This window comes from Rhincodon typus, chromosome 7, assembly GCF_021869965.1.
Source record: "Rhincodon typus isolate 14 chromosome 7, sRhiTyp1.1, whole genome shotgun sequence".
Classification (NCBI taxonomy): domain Eukaryota; kingdom Metazoa; phylum Chordata; class Chondrichthyes; order Orectolobiformes; family Rhincodontidae; genus Rhincodon; species Rhincodon typus.
In genome coordinates, this window is record NC_063338.1 from 71,150,621 (window position 1) to 71,176,076 (window position 25,456).

At 39.6% G+C, this 25,456-nt stretch overlaps 1 protein-coding gene across 1 annotated transcript in view; it reads right to left on the bottom strand.

The window, feature by feature from the left end:
- The window catches only part of LOC109911043 (low-density lipoprotein receptor-related protein 1-like), a 1,753,343-nt gene that overhangs the window by 234,145 nt on the left and 1,493,742 nt on the right, over positions 1–25,456 (bottom strand). The window contains exons 54-56 of the mRNA XM_048599379.1: positions 21,968–22,110; positions 14,492–14,502; positions 1,312–1,486 (exon numbers count right to left, since the gene is read on the bottom strand). Of these exons, the coding sequence (XP_048455336.1) occupies positions 1,312–1,486; positions 14,492–14,502; positions 21,968–22,110 (329 nt within the window). The remainder of the gene's footprint in view (positions 1–1,311; positions 1,487–14,491; positions 14,503–21,967; positions 22,111–25,456) is intronic.

Genomic DNA, 25,456 nt, shown 5'->3' on the forward strand with positions numbered 1-25,456 from the left:
AAAAAATATAAAGGCGTGAAAAAATTATGAACAGCAGCAGTTCATTTAAAGGCTTTTATTTGATACATTCAAGGTAAAAAATTAGAGTAACTAAAGACTTTATTTTGGAAGTTACTTACTTTGAAAGGAAGGGAACATGTAATTCAGTAAGTTTCTGAAAGAATGCATTGAGTCATTCCGTGGTCGATGATACTAAGATGCTTTACACACATAAAGTGAACATTAAGCTGTTGAATAACACTAGATTCTGAGTTAGAGATGTGATACAGACATCAGAAGAGACATCCAGGGCCCACAAATAACACAGGTATTAAGCCCCTTCCACATACAAACTGGGGGCCTTATGGTTATTACATAGCCCCTTTTGTTAAACACAACCTGTCCAGTGTAGAGCTGGCCAGGAAAATGTTTAATGTATGTGATTTAACCAATGGTGCTTTCTAAAGATTGATGTCGATAAATTTGGTATGTTTACCAAATATACTTACCTGAATGGCAACACCACTGTTGCTCTTAAGACATTTACCAACTCCTGCCATTTCCTCCAGCATGATAACTGTCTCGCTTTCTTGTTCACCCCTCTTCTAGTCATCTACTTCACATCCCATTTTCACCCAATCATTTATCCTCTTCACATCTGAACAGTTGTCAGTATTGTACTGGCCTGAAGTTGCAATTCTTTCCATTGGTGAGCTGCTTAAGGATATCCTAGAGACCATGTCTCACTGGTCTTGTGTCGTTGAGACCTAAAACCCATACTGAGTGCTTCTTGGATCAATCACTATGGCACAGGCTGGTACCAGTCATTTGCTTAGTCCTGGTACTGCATCTTAGGCAACTTTTTCTGAGAAAATCATATTATTCAGTACACTATTGAACAGGAGTACTACTGATTATTAGGCCTTACTTATCATTATCCTACTCTTATGGCCATTCCTGATGAAAGTGAGGGAGTTGACTGTGCAACAAGTGTATTCATATTAAATTTCAGATTTTTTTATAATTGTACTTTGCATCCAGTATGTAGCATAGACTAAATAGTATAGATAGAAAACTGCAAGGATCATTAGGAAACCAACAGGTTTATGCAGGCCAAGTTGACTTAAAAATTCTAGGTCTGAAAGTTGATTGTTATTTGTTCATTTCTTTCGACATTCCCTGTATTAAAATGAAGATAAATAGAATGAATGACATCTTTTATTTGCATTAGCTTGATCATTGACTACAGATATCAAACAAAGATTTCCTTTTTTCCTCAAATGTTTCTTAAAAATTCAAAGTATTATGTTATATAGTAGTGACCATACTAACCTTGTACCCAATATTCAGATCCTGGCAGTCTTGTGAACATCCACTAATTCGCTTATTAGCACATTCATTAACAAAACAATTTCTTTCATCTGATCCATCTTCACAGTCATTATGCTTATTACAAGTGAAGGTGTCATTTATACATCTTCCATTTTTACACAAAAAGGAAGAATCGCTGCAGATTTTGCCTGAAATTTAAAACAAAAAATAATGTGATTAGCTTGTGAAGGATAACTTAATAAGTGGAATCTTTACATTTTTGGATGAGCAACATTAACACGCAACCACAGCTACTTGGGAAATGACAGCATCAAACAATCCTCAGTTTTTTGAACTTCTACAGCCTGGAAAATGTAAAATGCAACAGTTCTCAGAAACATAAATGTACTGTCCAAAGATATTACAGTCGTTCATTTCGATTGTAGTTACAAATTATCTTCTCTCTCTCACTCTCTCTCTCTACTGGACAGATGAAAATTCCACAGATATCGTTTTCTTTGATTCAGTTATCTTGGCTTTGGAGTTTTCAGTGAAGTCACAGAATCAGTTTCACAAAACAATATTATTATTAAGTTTATTCATTATGGGCTGAAATTTATCTTTATTTGGCTAAGTCTAAGTTGCATTATATTTGAAAAAAAATTGTACCATGAGTCTTGGCAAGTATTTTGCTGTATCTTAACAAACTCACCTCAATAATGATCTACCCCACTCCAATGGAATTCCTCATATTGATTTCTGCCTCATCTTACTCCACACTGTTCCTGAAATAATTCACTGCTCAGTGGATATCCTTCAAAACAAAGCACCCGTTGCCCCTGTGCCATCTTTGAAAGACTCCTGTGCACGCAGAAATCACTGTCAGTTCAGAGTCTTAGTTACTAACATTTGCCCCAACATGGCAAACATGGGGAATTAGGTGCCTAGCTTTGGGGGCAAAATCCTGGAGTTTCTGCTGGACAGCGTGTAACCAACAAATAAGCACCCACCAGACAGCATTGGAGACTACAACATACAAACATGCCAGCCTGGCCAAATGTTGCCACCTGGATTAAAGCAATCTCAGATATCTTGAAGAATGTAGGAGGAAGGTCATTGTCCTTCTCCACTCTGCCGGAGCAAGTGTCACTATCTTATCCATGATGCATCCTATTCACTCTACCTCATAGACTCAGAGAGGCGTTCAGCACGGAAAAAAGGCCCTTCAGCCCATCATGTCCATACCAGTCAAAAACAACCACCCCTCTGCTCTAATCATAGAATCCTTACAGTGTGGAAGTAGGCCATTCGGCTCATTGCATCCACTCTGACCCTCTAAACAGCATCCTACCCAGACCTAGCCCTCTAGCCTATCCCTATAACCCTGCATTTCCCATGGCTAATCCACCTAACCTTCACAACCCTGGACACTATGGGCAATTTAGCACAGCCAATCTACTTAACTTGCACATCTTTGGACTCTGGGAGGAAACCGGAACATCCGGAGGAAACCCATGCAAACATGGGCAGAATGTGCAACCTCTACACAGTCACCACGGGTGGAATCAAACTTGGGTTCCTGGCACTGTGAGGCAGCAGTGCTAACCACTGAGCACCGTGCGGCTATAAATGTACTTGTGAAAGGTATGATTTGTCTGAATAGCACACAAAACAATACTTTTCACAGTATCTCGGTACATGTGACAATAACAAATCAAATGAAGTCAAAATCTCATTTTCCAGCACTTGGCCCATTGCCTTGTATGCCTTGCTGTCACAAGTGCACCCCTAAATACTTGTAAATGTTATGAGAGTTTCTGCCTCTAAAACCCTTACAGGCAGTGAGTTCCAGATTCCCAACACTGTCTGGGTGAAAAAGCTTTTTGTCACATCTCCTGTAAACTTTCAGGGAAAAGTTTCTTCCTGTCTCCCTATTTATGCCCCTCTTAATTTTATATATCTCAGTCATGTCCCCTCTCAATCTCCTCTGTTCTAAGGAAAACAAACCTAGTCTGTCCAATCCTTCTTCAGAACTGAAACTCTTCAGCCTAGGCAACATCCTGGTAAATCTCCTTTACTGCCTCCCCACTGCTATCGTATCCCTCCTATAATGTGGATTCCAGAACTGCACACAATGCTCTCCATGACTTCTCTCCTCTTAAACTGTATGTTTTAGCTAATAAATACAAATATCCCGTATTGTTCCTTAACAACTTTATCCACCTGTCCTAATACATTAGGGTCTGGTGTAATGCATACCAAGGTGCCTCTGATCCTTGATGCATCCTTATCACTGTTACTGTAATCACCTCCCATCAAGGCTCATGTTCTACCATGCTCAGTATTACCTGCAATCCACCCCAACCCACAAAACCACCTACACTGTATGCCCTCTGCACAGCTCACTCACTTGCTTGGGACTCCTTCAACAACTGTGCCCCCACTTTTGTCTCCCATAGTATCTTCTTCTCATTCCAGAAGGAAACAGACTACAGTCAGACAGATGGGTCAAGATGGATAATGTGCTGTCCTCATTCAGCTCCTTATCCCATATGTGCAAATGATTCTGGCTCCAATCACTCTGAGTAGGGCCTGGACTGGTATTGGAGGCTGCCCATGACTTATTGTGCCGTGGTGCCCTGAAAAAAGTCTTGCTTCCTTAACTTAACTGAGGTTTGCTGACAACCATAACAAGCATTCTGAATTTGTGTCTATGCTAACTAGCAAGATAGCAGTAATATTTAGCAAAGATCCACAGACAGCACCTTCCAAACACTCGACCTCTTCCATTTAGAAGCACAAGGCAGCAAATACATGGAAAAAGCATCACCTGAAAGCTCTCTTACAATCCATTCACCATCTTGATTTGGAAATAATATTGCTGTTCTTTCACTGTTGCTGGGTCAAAATCCTGGAATTCCCTTCCTAACAGCATTGAGAGTCAACCCACGGCACATAGGCTGCAGTTGTTCAGGAAGGCAGCTCATATCACCTTCTCAAGGGCATCTAGGGGCAGGCAATAAAAGCTGGCCAGACAGCAATGGCTGCCTCCCACAAGTGATTAAGAATATATGAGCTTGATATCTCCAGCTGAGGGAGTAAAGCCCAGAAAAGTAAAGTAATGCATGGCAGGGATACTGAGAGCATTCAGGTAGGGTCAGAGTAACTGCTATGACAATGAGTGAAGATGCAGACTGGTTCAGTTCATGAGCTGGACGTGTGTATCTGAACACATAATGTCCTCGCAGCAGGATTATAATGATACAATAAAACAAAGAACTCTGGATGCTAGAGATCTGAAAGAGAAACAGAAATTGCTGCTGAAACTCAACGTACACGTTACTGGATATTGAGTTACAGATGTATCCTGTCAGTGCATTGGAGATACGGCATGAGGGTTCTCAGAGGCTGGCATGTCACGTACCAATAGCCATGGACCTGGGGTGCATGTGGCTGGTTGCCATAGAGCATGCCTGAGATGTTGGTGCCCAAGGTCCAACTTGGAGGTTGTTCAGACCAACGGCAAGCTAAATCCATCAGGTGCTAACTCTGGTTTCCTTGTCAAGTCTTCCTGACATCAAATTTGTTTGGTAAGATGGGAGGCTGAATATTAGTGTGTCGAGTTGGACATTTAACATACAATAATGAGAATCAGTTGGCATCTCGCCGCTTTCTAGTGAGTATCTTGCCACACCACTTATGAAAACAGAAACGATGGAGCAACATGATTTCAACATCGACATGAGCCCTGCCATACTTGTTGCTCAATGCTGCCACACATCGCACTGTAGCCCATGTCACTCAGATCATTTTAAGATCCAACCCTATAGATTCTGATTTTATTGTGGTTCCTGGAAAATCCTATCCTGGAATCAATGCTGTTCCTCCATCTCATGTTTGATTATTTTTGATGATACTCAACAAAGAGAAAGTAGGATACTTTCAGTGGAACTAACAACTATAGAAGATATTTTAAAAAGCGAAAGTGAAATCACCTTTACAGATTGTTTAAAATATTGTCATGGAAGTATAGGCAATTTGTTCAATATTCATTGATGCTTCTGAGATTTTAGTTTCAAATTTAACCTCACATGGGCTGTGAGCAGGTAGAACATAATGCTTAAATGAGCCATTTAGAAAACCATTTTCTATGATGGGAGCCGTGAACACAAAGAAAAAAAATAAGCTGTGGTTTTTAGAATAATTAGAATAAATGCAGAGATTACATGCAGGTTAAGTAGACCATTAAAATTCATTGTGTCTTTGATGTCAAAGGGATTCCTTTTAAAAATACTTTTTTCTCAAAACAATGTTTTCAACATTGAATGAGTTCCGTTGGAAGCTTTCAAAGTTTAACTTCATCAGTTAGTATACTCTCAAAGTGAAATCATAGATAATTAGGTTATCTCAACTTTCCAGGTTATTCAGACTTTCTGTTTTGAGTGACAGTTACATAACAGATGGAAACATTTAGACAAATATACAGATAAGCCCACTGTCAGTTGGCATGTGCTTCAATATAATAGCCACATAGAAGAGGCAGAAAAGATTAGTTGAGAGTCTGAATAAAGAGTTTAAAAGTAAGAAAAATAAAGGAAGAGAGTGGTCCAAGAAAGTAAAGGAGTTTGTAAGATACAATCAGCAATTCTACACTTTGGAAAAAAGACTCGTGTGAAGTGGATAGATACCAAAACTTTCAACATATCAGCAATTAGTCTCACATTTTAATAAGATTCACATACAGGGCTGGACCTCACCTAATGTGAAGGAAGAGGAAATGGAAAAATAAGCTGGTTGCCTTCCTGTCACCTACCTGCCTCCTCCTGAGCTGACTCACATTTTAAGAGAGATGGGAGATAGGTCAGGTTGCCCGATTGTCCTGGATCAATTGAGGCCCCAAAGTGGCCAAGAAATCAGGCCAGTCAGGTTAGGTAGGCTTGTTACTTGCACCCTAATCCCATGTTGGCTAAATATACCAACACAGGGGATGGAGGCAGAAATCCCCAAAGTGGGTTCATCCCACCATTAGTAAATGGCTCCAGAGGCAAAACAATGCTACAAAAATCTGACCCACTATCTCTGTAAGGTTTCTGTACACTGATTAGTTAAAGAAGACACATACTGGTTTGTCTTGTTCTTGCAGATGCCAAATTTCCAGTCAAAGGTTCAATGATGTTTTGCATTTATAATTATTCCACTTTACAGAAAGTCTGTGGGTATCTTGAAGTGGAAGGAATGGCTAGTGCTCTTCATTCGTCACTAATCACAAAAGCTCAGCTGATATCTTAGTGAAGCATGTAAACTTTGATACCTCAAATACCGAGGAGTATTAAAACAGATGAGTTTGCTGTCAGATAATTTAATGTTTTTCAATTTAGTCCAAAATTTAAAACTATAATAAGCATGAATGAAATTATCAGATGATTAACTTTTCCATCCCTAAAGCTATTTTAATTCATGCTGATTAGTTTAACAAAGGGTCATATTTTTACAAGATTGCTTCATGTAATTGTACATGGTTCAAATTGATTTACTTAGTTTAGCTATCATGTTCCTGGATTTCCAATTTAAGAATATCAATTATTTTCTATACATTTGTCAATGATTTAGCCAACAAAAATCTTTATTAAAAAATGATTCTTTCACAGGATGTGGCATTCACTGGCTGGGAGACCATCTAATCCCTAACCATGTTGTACTTGAGAAGGTAAATTACATGCTTGAACTGCTACAGTCCTGTGGTGCAGATGCATCTTCAGTGCTGTTTGGAAGGGAGTTCCAGGCTCTTGATTCAGTGACAGTGAAACAACAGTTTTAAAAAAGATTTGCTTGGAGAGAAAATTGAAGGTTGTGCTGCATCTGATGTTCTCGTTCTTCTTGGAGTTAGAGAATATTGTGCATTCATCAGCAAACATCCCACTCCTGTTCATAGGATGGAAGGATGGTCATTGATGAAGCAGCTGAAGATGGTTAAGTCTAGGACACTACCCTGAGGACATCTAACACGAATGTCCCAAAACTGAGAAGACTGACCTCCATCTTCCATTGTTCTTGCTATGACTCTGACCAGTAGAGACTTTACTTTGCACATCACCTCCATCCCCGATTCCCATTGACTCCATTGCTACTAAATTTTACCTTGATGCAAAGAGTAGTCACTCTGACCTCACCTTTCAATTCTTTTTTCTTTTGTTCATGGTTGCATTATAAAGTGAGTTAGTGAAAATGATCTTGCATAAGACAGCTACTGTCAGCACCCTTTTATATATATTACATTAAAACTTATGAACAGATATCTTACCAAGAATGGATCAAAATTAGGACATGTTTGACATTTTATTTTAATGGTTAAAATTGGTTCGGAGTAATTTCAGCGATGAAATGCATACTTAACTTCAATGTTACACTAGCTTTCATCTTCAGGTTATGTACATTTCATCCTGGATCAACAACGTTTACAAATGAAAAATCATCTGAGTTACTCAACAATGTGAAGTGAAAAGGTATGTAGATGATAAGGACTTCATATCTTGTAGCAAAGTGAAAAAAAAACTAATTTGACCTTATTCTTATGCTTCTCAGCCTGTCATACTGTTTTGGGCCATGTCAGATTATTCTTAGCAATCAGGTTGGTAGGAAGTGAATGTAACAGATGAGTTACTCTTCAGAATGTGCCACAAGTCATGTTAGTCAAAGCTTACATGCCTTTGAAAACTGAGGTATGATGTAGCAAAACATTTTCTATTACTGTTTCAGAAATGACTTTGAGTTTTACCTTAGTTTAGGCCAAGCAGTTTAACAAAGGGTGGTGGTTTTACAAGAGTACTTGCTATTTTTTCATATATTTGTACGTGGATCAAATCAGTTCATTAAACTTTTATTTACTGTTTCATCGATGTGACTGGTTTTCTTGAGCTGCTGCCGTCTATTGTAGCAGCCGTATGTACACCAACAATGCTGCTGGGGAGGTATTTCCAAGATTTTGACCCAGTGACAGTGAAGGAATTGTGATGGAATTCCAAGTCCAGATGGTATGTGGCTTAGATGTGAGCTTTCAGCTAATGATGTTCCCATTACTATGGCAGAATTGGAGGAGCAGAATTAGAAGTGCATACTGTCTTTATCTTGTCCCGTCATTCCATGGATCACAAAATAAATGAATTGTTTTGCAGAGTTCCTGATATGGCTAATTGTATGCTTTCACTATATTAGATATAGAATAAGACATCTATTAACTATTTTGCTTTCACAAACACAAAATTATTGACTTGTTCAAAACCAGATCGAAGCTAGCAGCACCGGCACGGTAGGTAGTGTTCAGGCTCCTGAGCCTGTCCATTCCAGGTCAGTGGCATCCTTCTCTCGCTCTCTCTCTCTCTCTCTCCCCCCCACCCCCACCTTTTTCATCTTTTTCTTTTTCTTTTTCTTTCTTTTCCTTGTCTTCTGATATGGTAAGGAAGCCGGAAGAGTGTAGTGGGGTGTCAGCTGCAGTAGTGGTGATGCCTGGAGGATGGGCTCCTAGCCACAGGAAGCCTGGAGCATGGACTTGGTGGGTCTTTGGCTGTGGCGGTGGCAGTGCCTGGAGCATGGGCTCCTGGCTGCAGCATGCCTGGAGCGTGATTGTCATTGCTGTAGCCGGAAAAGGGACTTGTTGAGGCCCAGGACACTTTGCAGAGACCTTGCAGAAGCCCTGGTGCTGCTTTTAAAGACCCCTTGTACAGAAGGTGAACTTTATTTATATAATTTCTTTTTAATTCTTGATGTAACACAAAATAGTGCTGGATTGCGGTGACAAAACACTTTTCACTGTATCTTTCTAGATGTACATGACTACAAATAACTCATAACAAATCCTATTCAACAAAGATGCAAAAGTCATTAACAAACAGTTTGAAGTAACTCAAAACACAGACACACACCAGGGAAAAGGGAAAAAAAGGATTTCTCTCTGCAGACAAATCACTTTTGGGGGAAGAAAAAATATCAATCACTTTGGCCAATAATAATTCATTCTTAAAGAAAATAAAGGATGAAGTATGGAATGTTCATATGGTTGTTTAACACCATTTTGGCACAAATATTCAAATCGTTAGCATGTGTATTTGTCTCCTGTGTTTTGGCAGATGCGGCTCAATCAGGAAACAGTATTGAGAAGTCTTCAAGGCACTCTTCACAAGGACAATTAGCTTTTATACTGGACTCACTTCAAAGTTGTTTCAGGAACAAGAAAGCTACGAGTTGGGTAGCTACTTTTTAACATTCTTTTTCTACAACTGCAAACTTAACCAAATCCAAGTGAAATACTAATTAAACAAGGTTTTCATAAAACCTGGGCAGCTGATTTCTAGGAAGCTGGTCCAAGTAGTTAGCTGAAATTATGTGAATTCCCAGAAGAGTCTTTCAAAAATAAATGACCCATTATGTCCTTTCATTGACCACTTAAAAGAAAATCCAGGGGTCACCACTGAATTTGATATAAATACATTTTTCCACAATTCTTCTAAAACAAGACTTCAAAAAAATAAGAGAAGCCTCCAAAGTACTACACATCCGCTGCTTTTATTCTTCTTGACGGTTGAGTTTGTGGGTTTAGACGGTGCTGTTTACAGAGCCGAGGCGAGTTGTTCAGGAGCCTCTTGTAGATGGTACACACTGTGGGCGGTGGAGGGAGAGAATGTTTAGGACAATACATGAAGTGACAACCTAGAAAGATGCTTTATCCTGGATATTATCAAGCTTCTTGAGTGTGATTGGACCTATGCTCATCTAGCCAAGTGGAGAATGTTCTGTCACATTTCTGACCTGTGTCTTGCAGATGGTGGATTTAATAAATGTTAAGGGATGATTGTTGGATTCTCCCTTATTGGAGATTGTCATTGCCTGGCGGTTGTGTGTTGCAAATGTTACTTATCACTTGTTAGCCCAATCCTGAATGTTGTCCAGCCTGTGCTGTGTTGGCCATGGACTACTTTAGTTTCTCGGCAGTCAGGAATGGTGCTGAACATTATTCAATCATCAGTGAACTTTTCCACCTCTAACCCGATGATGGAAGGGGAAGATCATTGAAGAAACAATTGATTATAGTTGGGCCTTGGACACCACCATGAAGAACTCCTATAGTGATGTTCTGTGCCTAAGATGACTGAACTTCCACAATCAGAACTGTTTTTCTTTATATTAGCTATGTCTTTATCCAGCAGATTCTCTTCTCTCATTCCTGTTGATTCCAATTTTGTTTGGGCTCCTTCATGCCATGTTCAGTCAAATGCTGCTTTGATGTCCATGGCAGTTACCCTCATTTCTGCTTTCATTTCAGGTCTTTTCTCCATGTTTGGACCAAGGCTATAACAAGGCCAGGAACTGAATGGCCCTGGCACAGCCCAAACTGAGTATCAGGGAACAGGGTACTGCTAAACAGGTCTGCTTGATAGCATTGTCAACAATTCCTTTCACCCTTTTGCTGATGTTCAAGAATAGGCTGACAGGGGGATTATTGTTCATGATAGACTTGTCCTGCTCTTAGTACAAGGGTATAGCTGGGCAAATCTCTATATTGGCAGGTGAATGCCAATTTTGTGGCTGTAGTTGAACAACTTGGTTTGGCTCACAGCCACTTTGGGAGAACAAAAGGACTGTTGCATCATTGCTATCAATACTATCACAGACAAATGCTTCTTCTGTATATAGAATGCTGGAAATGCGTTACAATATATTTTTCCCTTTGATCTCACCACCTGCCTCAGGCACAGCAATAGCTTGATCCTTTAGGATTCGACCAACTGGGTCAGTAGTCTTGTTGCCAAGCCATTCTAGGCAAAGGACACTAAAGTCCCCAACCAAAGTGGATTCCATGTCCTTGCCACCTTCAGTGCATCCTCCAAGTGGTGCTCATTGTGGTGGGAGAGTTGATTCATGAACTGATGGCAAGCAGTATGTGATCATCAGAAGGAAGGTTTCTAGTGCTTGTATCTGCTGATGATACTGCATGGAATCTAAATAAATGTTAAGGAATATCAGGAGAACTTCTTCCTGATTATATATCACGGTTGTAGGGGTTTTGTACAATCAGTAAAACTGCTGCTGTTTTAGGTGGTTTAGATCACCGACCTCCCCCCCGCCCATACCTGATTCTGACACTGGACTTAATTTAGGAGTGTGAAGTGAAGAAGGCAGAAGCGTAAAGAATCTCTGCATTTAATAAATACAAAGGGGACTATAATCACAAAATAAAAGGCAAATTGACTGAACAGAGAAATAATACAAAGTTGAATATAAGACAAGAGATAAAAATAAGGCAAAGACAAAACAGTGAAACTAACACTATCATCAGTTATTCAGAGGGCAGTGCTTAAATATACTACTAACAGGTTACTTACTATTAGAAACTAAACAGTTGTTTCAATCACAAACACTTTAATCAGACTTCCTAACCTCGGGGCGCCCTGCACCTGTCACCAAACCACCTTCCCTTTCCTGCTAGCTAGGCTGGATACTTTGGGGTCTTGTGGAAATAATCTCACCACTCGGGATAGACGTGTTTTGAATTACAGCTGGCCTGAGTCCGCTAATGTGGTAAACTGTGTTGTGGATGTACCCGGCTAGTACTTTGGTTTTCTTACTTTATGGTGGGTTTCGCGAGCGGGTTTTCACCTCAGGATGTGTCTGAAGCCTTGTCGTGTTGGTTGGGTCGGTGGTTCTCAGAGGTCATTGGTTGTTCGGTCTGCAGGTCGTGGTAGGTGGCCAGTGGTTGGAGATGACTGTAGGAGTCTCTCAGTGCGGTAGCTCTCTGGATTCCTCTCCTGTTGGTAGCTGTGGGGAATAGCTCTTGAGGCTGATCGCCGTTTTTCTTCCGCTCTTTTTTTCTTCCCAGGTGAGATTAGGTCCTGCAATTATACTAACTTGCAGGTCTCTTGGTGCCAAAAATCTGCACTTTTCAGTTGTTGCCCTGCTTTTGAGGTGAATTGCCTTCCTGATAGTTTAGAGTAGGTGTATATGTGTTTCAATTAGGTGAAATGTCCGGTATTTCTTGGAATGAATATTAATTGAAGTTCGATGACTTCGTATCTGTAAACGTTCCATAATATCTAGTTTATATTGTTGTCTTAGGTCTGGTTTACTGTTCTTTTAGAGTTGAGGTGTGAATTGGATTTTCTAACTGAGCAATGGTTCCAGGCTGCTATGATTGTGTATTTCCCCAGAGCATGGCCCAGCTGCCTTTGTTTTAAAAAAAACTTTTAAAAGTCCTGTTAAAAGTCCAGAGTTTTGTTAACATTTCCACGGTGTTGGTCGAGTATTTTAAATGATAGGATTGAGCAAAAATACCTACACTGTACTGCCACTTCTGCAAGGTATGACCTGTCTTACCAACAGTGATGGTGCTTGTGATACCTGGGACCTTGTAACAGATGATTTCGTAAGAATGCAAGGATAAGTTGTTACTTGAATAGTCTATGGGACAGTTATGATTTTGGCACAAACAACGGATGTTAATAAGTAGGTTTTGGAAGGGTTGATTGAACTGTGTATTGCATTATTACTTCCTGTACCTTAGTCAATGGTGGGTAGTGTATCTAGTTTCATTTCTTTTCACTCTGTTTAGTATACTTTTTCATAATGGGAGGTGACGGCTTAGTGGTATTACTGCCACACTGTTAATCCAGAGACCCAGATAACATTCTGCAGACCCAGGTTCAAATCCTACCATGGCAGACGGTCGAATCAAAAGGGGTGGATTTCCTCCAACTCTCAATTATTTACCACCACTTCCACAAAAGATCAACATCCACACCGTGTAAGTTATGTGAATACTACTTAGGATAGTTGTCCAGCTCACCCATGGTAACTTTGACAACACAGCCTCAGATATCTTGGAACAATAACAAGTGTCAAAACGACATACATGCTCAAGCAGAGTTTGTTCAAATGATTCTCGTTCCCACTTGAAATGGACTGCACATTCTAATACTTGCAGGGAAATATCCAGCTTTCTTGAATTTTCATTAAAATAATATTATTCATTTTCTGCTTTGGAGTCTTAAGAAGATAATTGAGGCGGCCTTTGGGAAATGAAAGCTCAGAGCAATTATTCTGTTATATACACTGCTGTTTTCTGGAGTATCCTTTAAGTTAAAAAAAAACTTCATGCGCTTTTTCAATCAATTTGATGCCTGCAAGTTGGATCATGCAACATTTAAAGAACTGAAACACCAAAAATCAATACGAGATTAAATTTCCAACCATAAATACAAAATTTAAAATCCTTTTACTTAATTTAGAAGCTATGTGATGCAAGTCAAGGAACAGTAATAAACAGACAGCAGCAATTTAAAATAGCCTAACACAAAGGCCTTGCAGATTTTAATAAAATTACAGACAAGGAATTCCCCAAAAAATGCATTAACTGTCCAATAAGTATCGCAATTTCTTTCCATAGGAGAGAGATAAGTATTGGCAATAACAGCAATCATGTTAAGCCATTGATATGACAGGATATTTCTGCTATTTTTAATGGAGACATTATCCTATTTGAAAGAATTGTGTTACTTAAATTTTATGATGTCCAAAAATCAATAAATTGTAATGTTTAGAGGAAAGGTCATCAATCTGATATTGTAACTTTGTTGCTGTCATCATAGATGTTGCCAGATCTGACTATTTCCAGCATTTTCTGTTTTTAAATCTAAGAGAAAGCTGAATCTGCTTTTCCCCATAGTTCTGTAGTTGCAGCATTGGCAATTGGAAACATAGAAAACAGAAACAAGAGAATTCCATTCAGACCATCTAACCTGCACTGCCATTCAATATGATCATGGCTGATCTTGTTTCTCAGCATGGTCTACGCTGTACCAGGATATCATGGACACTTATTCCCCAGCTAGAGCAACATCATCCCTGCATCCAGTCAGAATTTAATGCTTCCATGAGATTGCCTCTCATTCTTTCAAACTCCAGTGAATACAAGTCTAATCTACCCAACCCCTCTACCTGGGACTTACCTGCCTTCCCAGAATACGGCCTGGTGAATTTTTGCTGGACTCCCACTCTGAGAAGAATTTTTCCCCCCCATCCCAGTAAAGAGACCAAATCTGCAGATTCCAGGTTTGGTCACATCAAGATAGTTACAGCAATACATACATGCATCTGTAGTCAAAGGCCAATTAAAGGCCAATATACTATTTGGTTTTCTAACTGTTTACTGTACCCACATGCTTGCTTTTAGTGACCAGTGTACAAGGACATTCACATGCCTTTGCAGTATCAACATTTTCCAATCTAATCTTTTAAATGATACGCTGTCACTGTTTTTCCTTTAAAAGTGGCAGCTTCACAATTATCCATGTTATACTGCATCTGCTATGCACTTGTCCACTCACTCAGTTTATCTAAATAGTGTTGAGCTGCTTTGCCTCCTCTTCACAACTAACAATTCTTCCTAGTTTGTATCATCAGCAAACTTGGAAATTTTACACTCAATTCTCTCATTTAAATCATTGATATATATTGTGATTGGCAGGTGTTTGAACATTGATCCATGTGTTACCCCACTAGTCACCACCTGCCACTCAAAAGTGACCCAGTTATTTCTACTGTTTCCTGTATGCAACCAATTCTTTTCCACAACAGTATATTACCTCAATCCCGTGTGCTTTAATCTTGACACAAATCTCTTATGTGGGACTTAAATCAATTCTTTTTCATTGAATATTCAAATACACCACATCCACTGGTTTTTCCTCATCTATTCTTATATAGTTACCTCTAAAAAAAACTCCAGTAGGCTTCTCAAATATGATTTTCCTTGCTCAAATCTATGCTGACTTTAATCAAACCCTGTTGATTTTATCCAAGGATCCTGTTATTTTATCCTTTATAGTAGTCTCTAAAATTTTCCTCATGACTGTTGTTGGACTAACTGGTCTGCAATTCTGTTTTCCTCCTTCCTCCTTTTGTTTAAATAGCGGGATTACATTTGCTACCCTCCAATCTGCCATTACTGTTCCAGAGTGAACATAATTTTGAAGGCAGACATCAAATGCATCCCTTGTCTCCATGGCCTCATCCTGACTTTGAACTGTATCATACATCTAGTCAAAAATAAACCAGGCAGTCTCTTTCAAAAAGGTGGTAATTCCAGTCCTACTGACAAAGTTATAATGCTGATGAAATGCTGCAAGCACAATTCAATCCTACATAATTTGCTCTTGACGTAATTGATTTTTAAAAATTCTTTCAGGATATATGAGGATCAGAGGCAAGGCCGACATTTGATGGCTATTCCTAATTGCCCATGAGAAGGTGGTAGTGAATCGCCTTCATGAACCATTGCAGTTCAACTGGTGCATGTACACCATCAGTAATCTTAGCACAACAGTTCCAGGATTTTAATTTGCCTACTCAGAATAGTGTGCGGCTTGGAAAGGAACTCGTAGGTGATAATTCACTCAGCGATAGCAAGAACTGTAGATGCTGGGGTCAGAGATAACAGTGTGGAGCTGGAGGAACACAGCAGGCCAGGCAATATCAAAGGAGCAGGAATGTTCACGGTTTGGGGGTCCCAATCTGAAATGTCAACTTGTGGGTGATGCTTTTTTTTCGTCCTTGAGCGTGGTGCATGTCATGAGTCTGAAGGGTGCCGTTGAAGCAGCCTTGAGAGTTGCAGCTCTGGATGGTATATCTGGCAGTCTGTTTGTAGCAATAGTAGAGAGAATGAACCTTTAAACTGGTCAGTGAGATTCTGATCAAACTGTTCTGAATGGACAAGCTTCTTGAGTGCTATTGGAGCTACAACCCACCCAGGCAAGTGAAAAATATTCCATCATAATTTCAACTTCTACTCTACAAATAACAGACAGGATTTAGGGAGTCACAAAGTGAGCTTTTTGTCGCAAAATTCCCAGTCTTTGACCTGCTGTAATAACTATAATCATTGATGACATGATGGACATTTAATGATTCTATTTAGCTTAGTTACTTTCATTATACGTTGATTTGTAGGATTTGTTTGTATTACGTTTCAATCTTTGCTTCAGTAAAAGCTTTTCTTGTTGCATGATTAAATAATTTTTTGAATAATTTACCAGGGAGAATACAGACAAGACAATTAATCAGGGTGATGAAATGAATCGTTTTAGAGATAAACTGTAAAACAATGCACCTCGTTTCCAGCATAGTTGTCAAACTGAATATTTTACTCCTTATTCTCTCCAGTTGTGCCTTAGACACAATTTAGATTTTTCTTGGCTTGGATCATTTTTATTTTGGGAAATGTGAGTACGGTAGCAAAGTGGTAATATTACTGGACTATTGATCCAGAGACTTGGACTAATGGTCTTTAGACATATATACAAAATACACCATTTACGTTTGTGGAATTAAAATTCAATTATAAATCTGGAACAAAATGCTAGAATTATTAATGATCACAAAACTACAAGGTTAACATTAAATACCCATTTGGTTCACAAGTGTGCTACAAGAAGTCAAATTTGCTTTCCTTACCTGGAGCACTTCACATGTGACTCAACACCCAGACCGTGTGGTTGATTGTTTTTATCTACTTACAGATGTGACTATCGCTGGTTCGGCTAGCCTTTATTGTCCATCTTTAATTCCCCTGAAGACAGTAGTAGTGTATGACCATCTCGAACCACTGCAGTCATGGAGCGAAGGGACATCCACAAAAGGTGATAGTAAGGGATTTTAGGATTTTGACCCAGCAATAGTGAAGGATTGACAATATAGTTCTAAGTCAGAATTGTGTATGACTTGACGGAGAACTTGAGTGGTCGTCTCAAGCATTCACTGTTCTTGTCTTTAAGTGATAAAGGTCACGTGTTTTAGAGGAGTCATGGTGAATTGCTGCAGTGTTTTTTATAGATGGTACACATATCTGCCGCTATGCACCAGTGAAATGAGTGAATATTGAAAATGGTTGATGGGATAACTGCACTTTGAAATGCAAGCCACTCAACTGCAGGCTGCTCACCATCACACGGGTATTTAGGATTGAACAATAAGTAATCTCTTTACTGACAATGCTCACAACACAAAAAAAAACACATTCTTTAAGATAAGATTTGTATGATATTGAAATGTTGCTGAGTGCTAAATGCAATCTTAGTCTGACAAGTCAAAATGAAAAACCTCAAGGAGGTAAAAAAAAAGGATAAATTGTAGCAAGTGAACTTTTGCTTTTCATGAAATAGTGATATCAGCATCAGAATAAGATTTTAAAAAAAAAACAGAAAACATTTAGCAAAACAAGGCAGAAAAAAAAGTCAAGTTTCTAATCTCCTGTATTGTACTGATACCTTTTATGAACAGTTTCCGAGTGAGACCAATTACAGTACCTGTGTTACTACTTAGACTTAATTTAACATGCCCTTTTAAATCTCTGTGGGAATTTCAGGTATTGATTTTAATTTCCTTCATCCAATTTTATGGGCATTTGACATTCTGCTCATGTAGACATATAACACCAAACTGACAAGGAGGATGTAGTGTGATTTTGCATACATTTTAGGTTCTTGGGTAAATTACTTTAAAACTTTCTAAAAATCTTCTGTTTACAGTTTGCACTTACTTAGATAAATTACGTATTGTCAACTACTTCAGTTGTAGTTTCAATCGAGTAAAAGTTTCAGTTTCAAAAATGAGATGAATCCCATTGTCAGATTCAGAATCCATAAAGCATGATTAGCCTTAATCCCATTGATTGAGGCAGGCAACATGTGACATTCATGCTATCCATTCATTAGTATGATAATAGAATGCAGCCTAGTACAAAATGCATTGCAGCTTCACTGCATGCTCAGAACTAGACTCTGAGTCTACGTCACAAGAAGCTAGCCTGCATCCCTTGAAGAGCAGTTTCACCAAGACTAAACTAGTTTCTAGGACAATCACATGAACGCTTTGATTCAGTGGAAAAAAAAAAGCATTAGACCGTAGAGATCACTCTCAGGTTCTCTCATATAGAATTACAAGCCTTGTGCTACTGGTGGAAAAGAGAACAGAGGTCATGATTTTACAGGGGATTAGGAGTTGCTAAAGATGTACATACCAAAACTGGACCTCAAGGGGAAAGGTGAGAGTCACTTACTTTGACATCAAGGCAGTAATTGATCAAGTGTGGCAAAGCTGAAGTTCACGGGAGCCAGGGTGAAAATTTTCCACTGATTGCAGTCATACTTATTACAAAGGAAGATAGTGTGGTTGCTGGAAAAACAACCATCTCGGTCCCAGGACATCACTGTAGGGAGTTCCTCAGGGTAATGTCCTAACTCCAATTATCCTCAACTACATTATCAATGACTTTGTTTACTTTCCAACCAATCAGCACTCTCTTCTCATCAAGTATATGCTGTTCTCCCCCTTGAATTTGTATTCTTGTGAAATATCTTGAACAGTGAAAGATGAAAAGTTTCAACAAAATGTGTTTTCCAGCAATACTCAAGTTCCATAACACCAAATGAGTAAAGGATAGTTTCATTGGATCCATATTGAAAATTAAGGTAGCATTTAAATTTTTGTTTTTGAGTACTTTTTAAATTGTGAAACATTATTAGGAATAAAGTCAGGGAAGTGGAAATCCCCAATAATTATTGAAAGGATATTAAAAATTAGAATTAAAAGGTACTCAAATAACAATTGATAGTGACAAAATGAGCAACACAGCAGTGAAAACAGAACAGCTGGCACAGTAAAACAGATTTTAAGGAATTGTGGTACAGACTTGAGATTCCTGCTGTTTTCAATTCACAGGATGAACATTTTGGAATATTTGAAGCAGACAACAATGGCAAACCACTAATAGATTTAATGACTAGCCATTAATCACATCGAGAATAGATCTGTATTGCATGAATTATGATTCATATCAAGTTGATGCTACTGTACATTGCAATGTTGTAATAAAAAAACAAAAAAGTTCAAGTTGCTATTAAAAATTAAGGATTTATTTTAAGTCCTTTTAAAAATTGTCTGATCATATCATGGGTTGGTGTGTTCAAATTGTACAGTGCCCTTACCTGTTCATAGAATCATATAATGACTATAGTACAGAAAGCCATTTGGCGCATTATGTTCATGGCACCTCTCTGCAGGAGTTCCTCAGCTAGTCTCTATTTGCATCAGCCCCATCCCCGAACCTGCTGCCTTTTCCCTATCGCATTGAAAGTGTTTTTCTTTTCAGATAATTATGGCATAAAATTCCTTTAAAAGCCTTTATTGAACCTGTGGCCACCACAGTCACAAACTGTCAACTCCAGATCCTCAGCACATGTTTTCTTTATGTCACTTCTGTTATTTTTTTGCCAAGCAAGTGTAAGTTGATAACTTCAGGTCTTGACTACTGCCAAAGGGAAGCAGGCTTTCCTATCTACTCATGACCAGTTACGATGCTGAATATCTCTGTGAAATCTCCTCTAAGCAGGACAGGACGTGTTAAATTTTAAAGCATTCAGATTGACTCTGATTGATCAGGACATCATCACTTACTCGTCCTGAGGCTGAACAAGTTATTTCAATAGATCCACCACAGTCCCTTTGCTTTTGTACTCCATGGCCTGAATTGTCACCTTCATTGTGTGGTGTGGGCAATACAGTTGGGAAAATACAAGAATTTTTTTTAAAGGATCAGAATCTTCACATTGAGAAATGGTTTCACAATTTTCCCCTCAGATTTTTAATGTCAACTTCAGAATCTTGCTATTGAGTGCCATCGTATTTCCATACATTTGCCCAGTAGATCATTTCTATACATCATTCAATTTGCCCTCCTTCCCTGGGAAACTGGATAGCACAAAGTATCAACCTGCACAGTAGAGTGGGAGCCTGGTAGCTGCAACTCATCGCTTGCCTTTCCCGGCTATCACCCAACTCAGTATTCATCACAATGTCCCTGCAAGCACCATGGCCACGAGCCACGTCCACACTTCATCCACCAATTTGCCATCGACAACCACAAGCCTCACTACTTCAGCATGGCTGCTCCCGGACCAACTCTCACACCATTTCAGCTCGTCAACACTAGACTTTGAAGTTCAGTGGCCCTATAAGTTGCGTGCTAATACCAGATTATTGGTGAACAAGGACATATACACACCGCATGCATCTGTGTAGGATACTCTTTATGGCACATATCTCGCTTACTCAGTGGTCAATGATTTTATTGGAGACTGCCACCCTCTGTGGCATGAATTGCTTTTTAGAGGGAGCCTCATTCAGCTTGTCATGGTGTGTAATACTGAATAGTAAAAGGGGTGGATATGTTACTATATGATACCAGACTATGTCAACATCAGACTTGCAGAATGTGCTGGCAGCTTACGTGGCCCACACACACTGTATGCACCTCAACCAAACAGCCATGTCTAAAAATCAAAGTAGGCCAGTTTGTAATGGAGTCAAGATAGGAGCTTGTCCAATTCCAGTCCAAACAGTTGGCTGCAGTCGGTCAGGCATTTGGTACTGACAGTTTCCAGGCATCCATGTCCTGGGTACAGTCAGTCAGCAGGTCAAACACAAACAATCTGGGAATTACAGGGAGGCCAGTTGGGATGCTGTGGAAGGGGAGGTGATGCGGTGGTATTATTGCTGCACTGTTAATCCAAAGACCCAGAGAATGTTGTGGGGAGCCAGGTTCAAAACCTGCCATGGCAGATGGTGGAGTTTGAATTCAATAAATATCTGCAATTAAGAGTCTAATGATGACAGTGAATCCATTGTTGATTGTTGGGGAAAAACCCATCTGATTCACTAATGTCCTTTAGGAAAGGACACTGCCATCTTTGCCTGGTCTGGCCAACATGTGACTGCCCTCTGAGCAATTAGGGATGGGCAATAAGTGTTGCCTAACAAACAACGTCCACATCCTGTGAATACATTTAAAAAAACAAGTGTCTGGGGTAGGCTTTGGGGAGTGGGGTTGGATGGTTGTCCAGTTTATTCTACAACAAGACAAAAGGATGAATTGAGCATGTTGGAAGTGGATGGAGCCGCAGTTAGTTAGTGATGTAGAAGCAGGAAAGGTAGGGAGGTGACCTAGTAAGTAAGAAACACAGAAAATAGGAAGGTGGGAAGGATTAGTCATTTGAGAGGAAACAGTGAGTGAAACCTGTTGAGTGGGCAGGATGTATGTCATGCTGAGAATTGAACTCCATGAGCCTTGGTGAGATGTGTGTATAATGGCAGAGTAAATGAGTATGTCTTTCTTTCCCTTTATTTTACTTCCAGTTCATTGTTTTACAATATTTTAATTTATTGTTCCTGGTTTACTCTGTCTGGATCAGTAAACATTCTAAGTGCTGATTAACTGTCAAGAAAGCTAGCAGCTGCTTGCGCTAAGGAGGGCTACATGCTGGAAAAGATCTCTCACAGTCCAAAATTGCTGCTGAAAAGCTTGCTCAAAGTTTGTGGACAGCTGTAAGCATGATGAACAGTATGCAATGCTTTTTCATCATCCATGGTAAAATCCAGGTCTACATGTATTTCTGTTATTGATGCCATTTTGAATTCCAGACTACATTTGTAATAATATACTTCTAGCCATTAATTTTAACTATGTGTTGACTATTATGCACAATGTAATACCAATTTGACAGGAATATTCAAACAAATATTGCATTGTAGGCATTAACCAGCAACAATAAACCAAGGAACAATGAAAAGAAAACACTCTACCTGTTATGCACTTTAAATTTTTAGGTGCTTCATCTGAATAGTCAAGACAATCAAAGTCCCCATCACATTCCCAATCTACACTGATAAGGCATCTTCCATCGGCGCAACGGAATTCTTGGGGGCCACAGGATTTGTACACTGAAAATCCACAAAACCAGAAACTTCATCTTAGCGTGCAATAACATGGATAATTTCTGTTGGTCTTTAAATGTAAAATATGTAATTTCATAGTTATTTAAGGTTTAAATCTTCAATACAGAGGCATGATTGCTCACCTACTCTCTATCACTTGACTTGTCTCTCATGCAAGACATTGTCAAAGGCCTTATTGATGTCCATGTAGACTATACCAATCGAATTACCCTCAACTGCACACCTAGACATCTTCTTGAACAATTCAATTTTTTTTTTCCTTTTTTTTCCTAAATACAGCCCGAGGGTATAAATGATGAATGACATGTTCCTCAGTATTTAATGATTTATCAAGGTACAGCGAGCACACAGACGGAAATAGTTTGGCTCAGCAGTTTCCACAACATTCTCCTCCTGACCTTCGTTGTTCATCCCTATCAGCACATCAATGTGGATTTCACAAGTTTCAAAATCTCCCCTCCCCCTACCGCATCCCAAAACCAGTCCAGCTCATCCCTGCCTCCCTAACCTGTTCTTCCTCCCACCTATCCCCTCCTCCCACCTCAAGCTGCACCTCCATCTCCTACCGACCAACCTCATCCCGCCCCCTTGACCTGTCCGTCCTCCCTGGACTGACCTATCCCCTTCCTAACTCCCTACCTACACTCACCTTTACTGGCTCCATCCCCGCCTCCTCGACCTGTTTGTTTCCTCTCCACCTATCCTCTCCTCTATCCCTCTTCTATCCGCCTCCCACTCTCTCCCTATTTATTTCAGAACCCCCTTCCCCTCCCCCTTTTCTGATGAAGGGTCTAGGCCCGAAACGTCAGCCTCTCTGCTCCTATGATGCTGCTTGGCCTGCTGTGTTCATCCAGCCCTGCACCTTGTTGTCTCAGCACATTCTTATATTCCTTTCTCCCTCATGTTCTTATCAAGCCTCCCGTAAATGCATCTGTTCGATTTGCCTAAATTGCTTCTCGTAGTAGCCTTTTCCATAATCAACCCACTCTTGGGTAAATAAGTATCTCCTGATTTTCTTATTGAACTTATTAGTGTCTATTTTGTAGGCATTATTATAATTTTGGACGCATCCATAACTAAAAACATTTCCTCTAACTCCACCCGATCTAACTCTTTCATAATCTTCAAGGGCTCAATCAGCTTCCTCTTTTCTGGAATAACAGCTTTTGTCTCGGCCCGAAACGTCAGCCTTTCTGCTCCTATGATGCTGCTTGGCCTGCTGTGTTCATCCAGCCCTGCACTTTGTTGTCTTGCTTTTGAAGGATATTCTGGTTAGTACATCCTCGCCATGCTGGAATCATCCAGATGAACTTTTCTTTCACAGGTTCTCTGATGTTTTCATGTTATTTTTATAACACGGAGAGATAATTATGCAAAATAATACACGGGTAATCTAAGCAAAGTTCAATACAAATTTAACATAACTCTGTGCTAATTATTTATTGCATTTCTTTAAAGATGTTTTCGAATTTCAAATTCTTTCGATGTCAGAGAGAGGGATAGATTTTTCCATCAGGAATTATATAGCTTCCTTGAAATTAGGCATCCTCGAATCCTATCTGGGAAAATGTTTATCTCACCCATAATTGTTTGAGAAAAGTTATCTCATGAATGTAGAGTCATAGAGTCATAGAGATGTACAATATGGAAACAGACCCTTTGGTCCAACTTGTCCACGCTGACCAGATTAAATCCCAAATAAATCTAGTCCCATTTGCCAGCATTTGGCCTATATCCCTCTAAACCCTTCCTATTCATAATCCCATCCAGATGCTTTTTAAATGTTGTAATTGCACCAGCCTCCATCACTCCTTCTAGCAGCTCATTCAGAACACACACCACCCTCTGTGTGAAAAAGTTGCCCCTTAGGTCCCTTTTAAATCCTTCCACTCTTACCTTAAACCTATGCCCTCTAGATTTGGATTCCCTTTTCCCAGGGAAAAGACCTTGGCTATTCACCCTATCCATGTCCCTCATAATTTTATCAACATTTACAAGGTCAGCCCTCAGCACCCAACGCTCCAGGGAAAATAGCCCCAGCCTATTCAGCCTCTCCCTACAGCTCAAAACCTCCAACCCTGGCAACATCCTTGTAAATCTTTTCTGAACCCTTTCAAGTTTCACTACATTCTTCCTATAGCTGGGAGACCAGAATTGAGCACAGTATTCCAAAAGTGACCTCTCCAATGTCCTATACAGTCGCAACATGACCTCCCAACTCCTATACTCAATGTACTGACCAATAAAGGCAAGCATACCAAATACCTTCTTCTCTATCCTGTCAACCTGCAACTCCACTTGCATGGAATTATGAACATGCACTCCAAGTTCTTTTTGTTCAGCCACACTCCCCAGGACCTTACCATTAAATGTATAAGTTCTGCCCTGATTTGCCTTACCAAAAATGCAACACCTCACATTTATTTAAATTAAAATCCGTTTGTCAATCCTCAGCCCACTGGCCCATCTGATCAAGATCCCATTGTACTCTGAGGTAACCTTTTTCACTGTCCACTACACGTCCAAATTTGTTGTCATCTGCGAACTTATTAACCATACCTTTTATGTTCACATCCAAATCATTTATATAAAAATGACAAAAAGCAGTGGACCCAGAACTGATCCTTGTGGCACACCACTGGTCACAGGCCTCCATTCTGAAAAACGACCCTCCACCAGCACCATCTGCCTTTGAGCCAGTTCTGTATATAAATGGCTAGTTCTCCCTGTATTCCATGTGATCTAACCTTGTTAACCAGTCTATCATGAGGAACCCTATCAAATGACTTGCTGAAGTCCATATAGATCATGTCCCCGCTCTGCCTTCATCAATCCTCTTTGTTACTTCTTCACAAAAATAAATCAAGTTAGTGAAACATGATTTCCCACGCACAAAGCCATGTTGACTATCCCTACTCAGTCCCTGCTTTTCCAAATACATGTAAATCCTGCCCCTCAGGATTCCCTCTAAAAACTTTTCACCACTGATGTTAGGCTCACCGGTCTATAGTTCCCAATAAAAAAGGAGGCCTGCGCTCATATCACCTGTCCCAGAGGCATGTCAATAATATATCTGGACAGGTTGATTAAAAATATCTGCCCTGAACTCTAGGGCATACAACATACATGTGCCTAATGAGAAGGTATGAGGGTATGTGGTACTTCAAATTTCAATAAACTTACAGGTTTAGGTAATCTGAAAGGGGAAATCTTAATTTTGAATGAGCGCAAACTAATTAGTTAAGCAAAGTGATTTAGTTTTTATTCAAAGCATAATTATTAATCTTTAAAGTTCTTTTGAATTCAAACAATTTGATATTACTTGCGATTT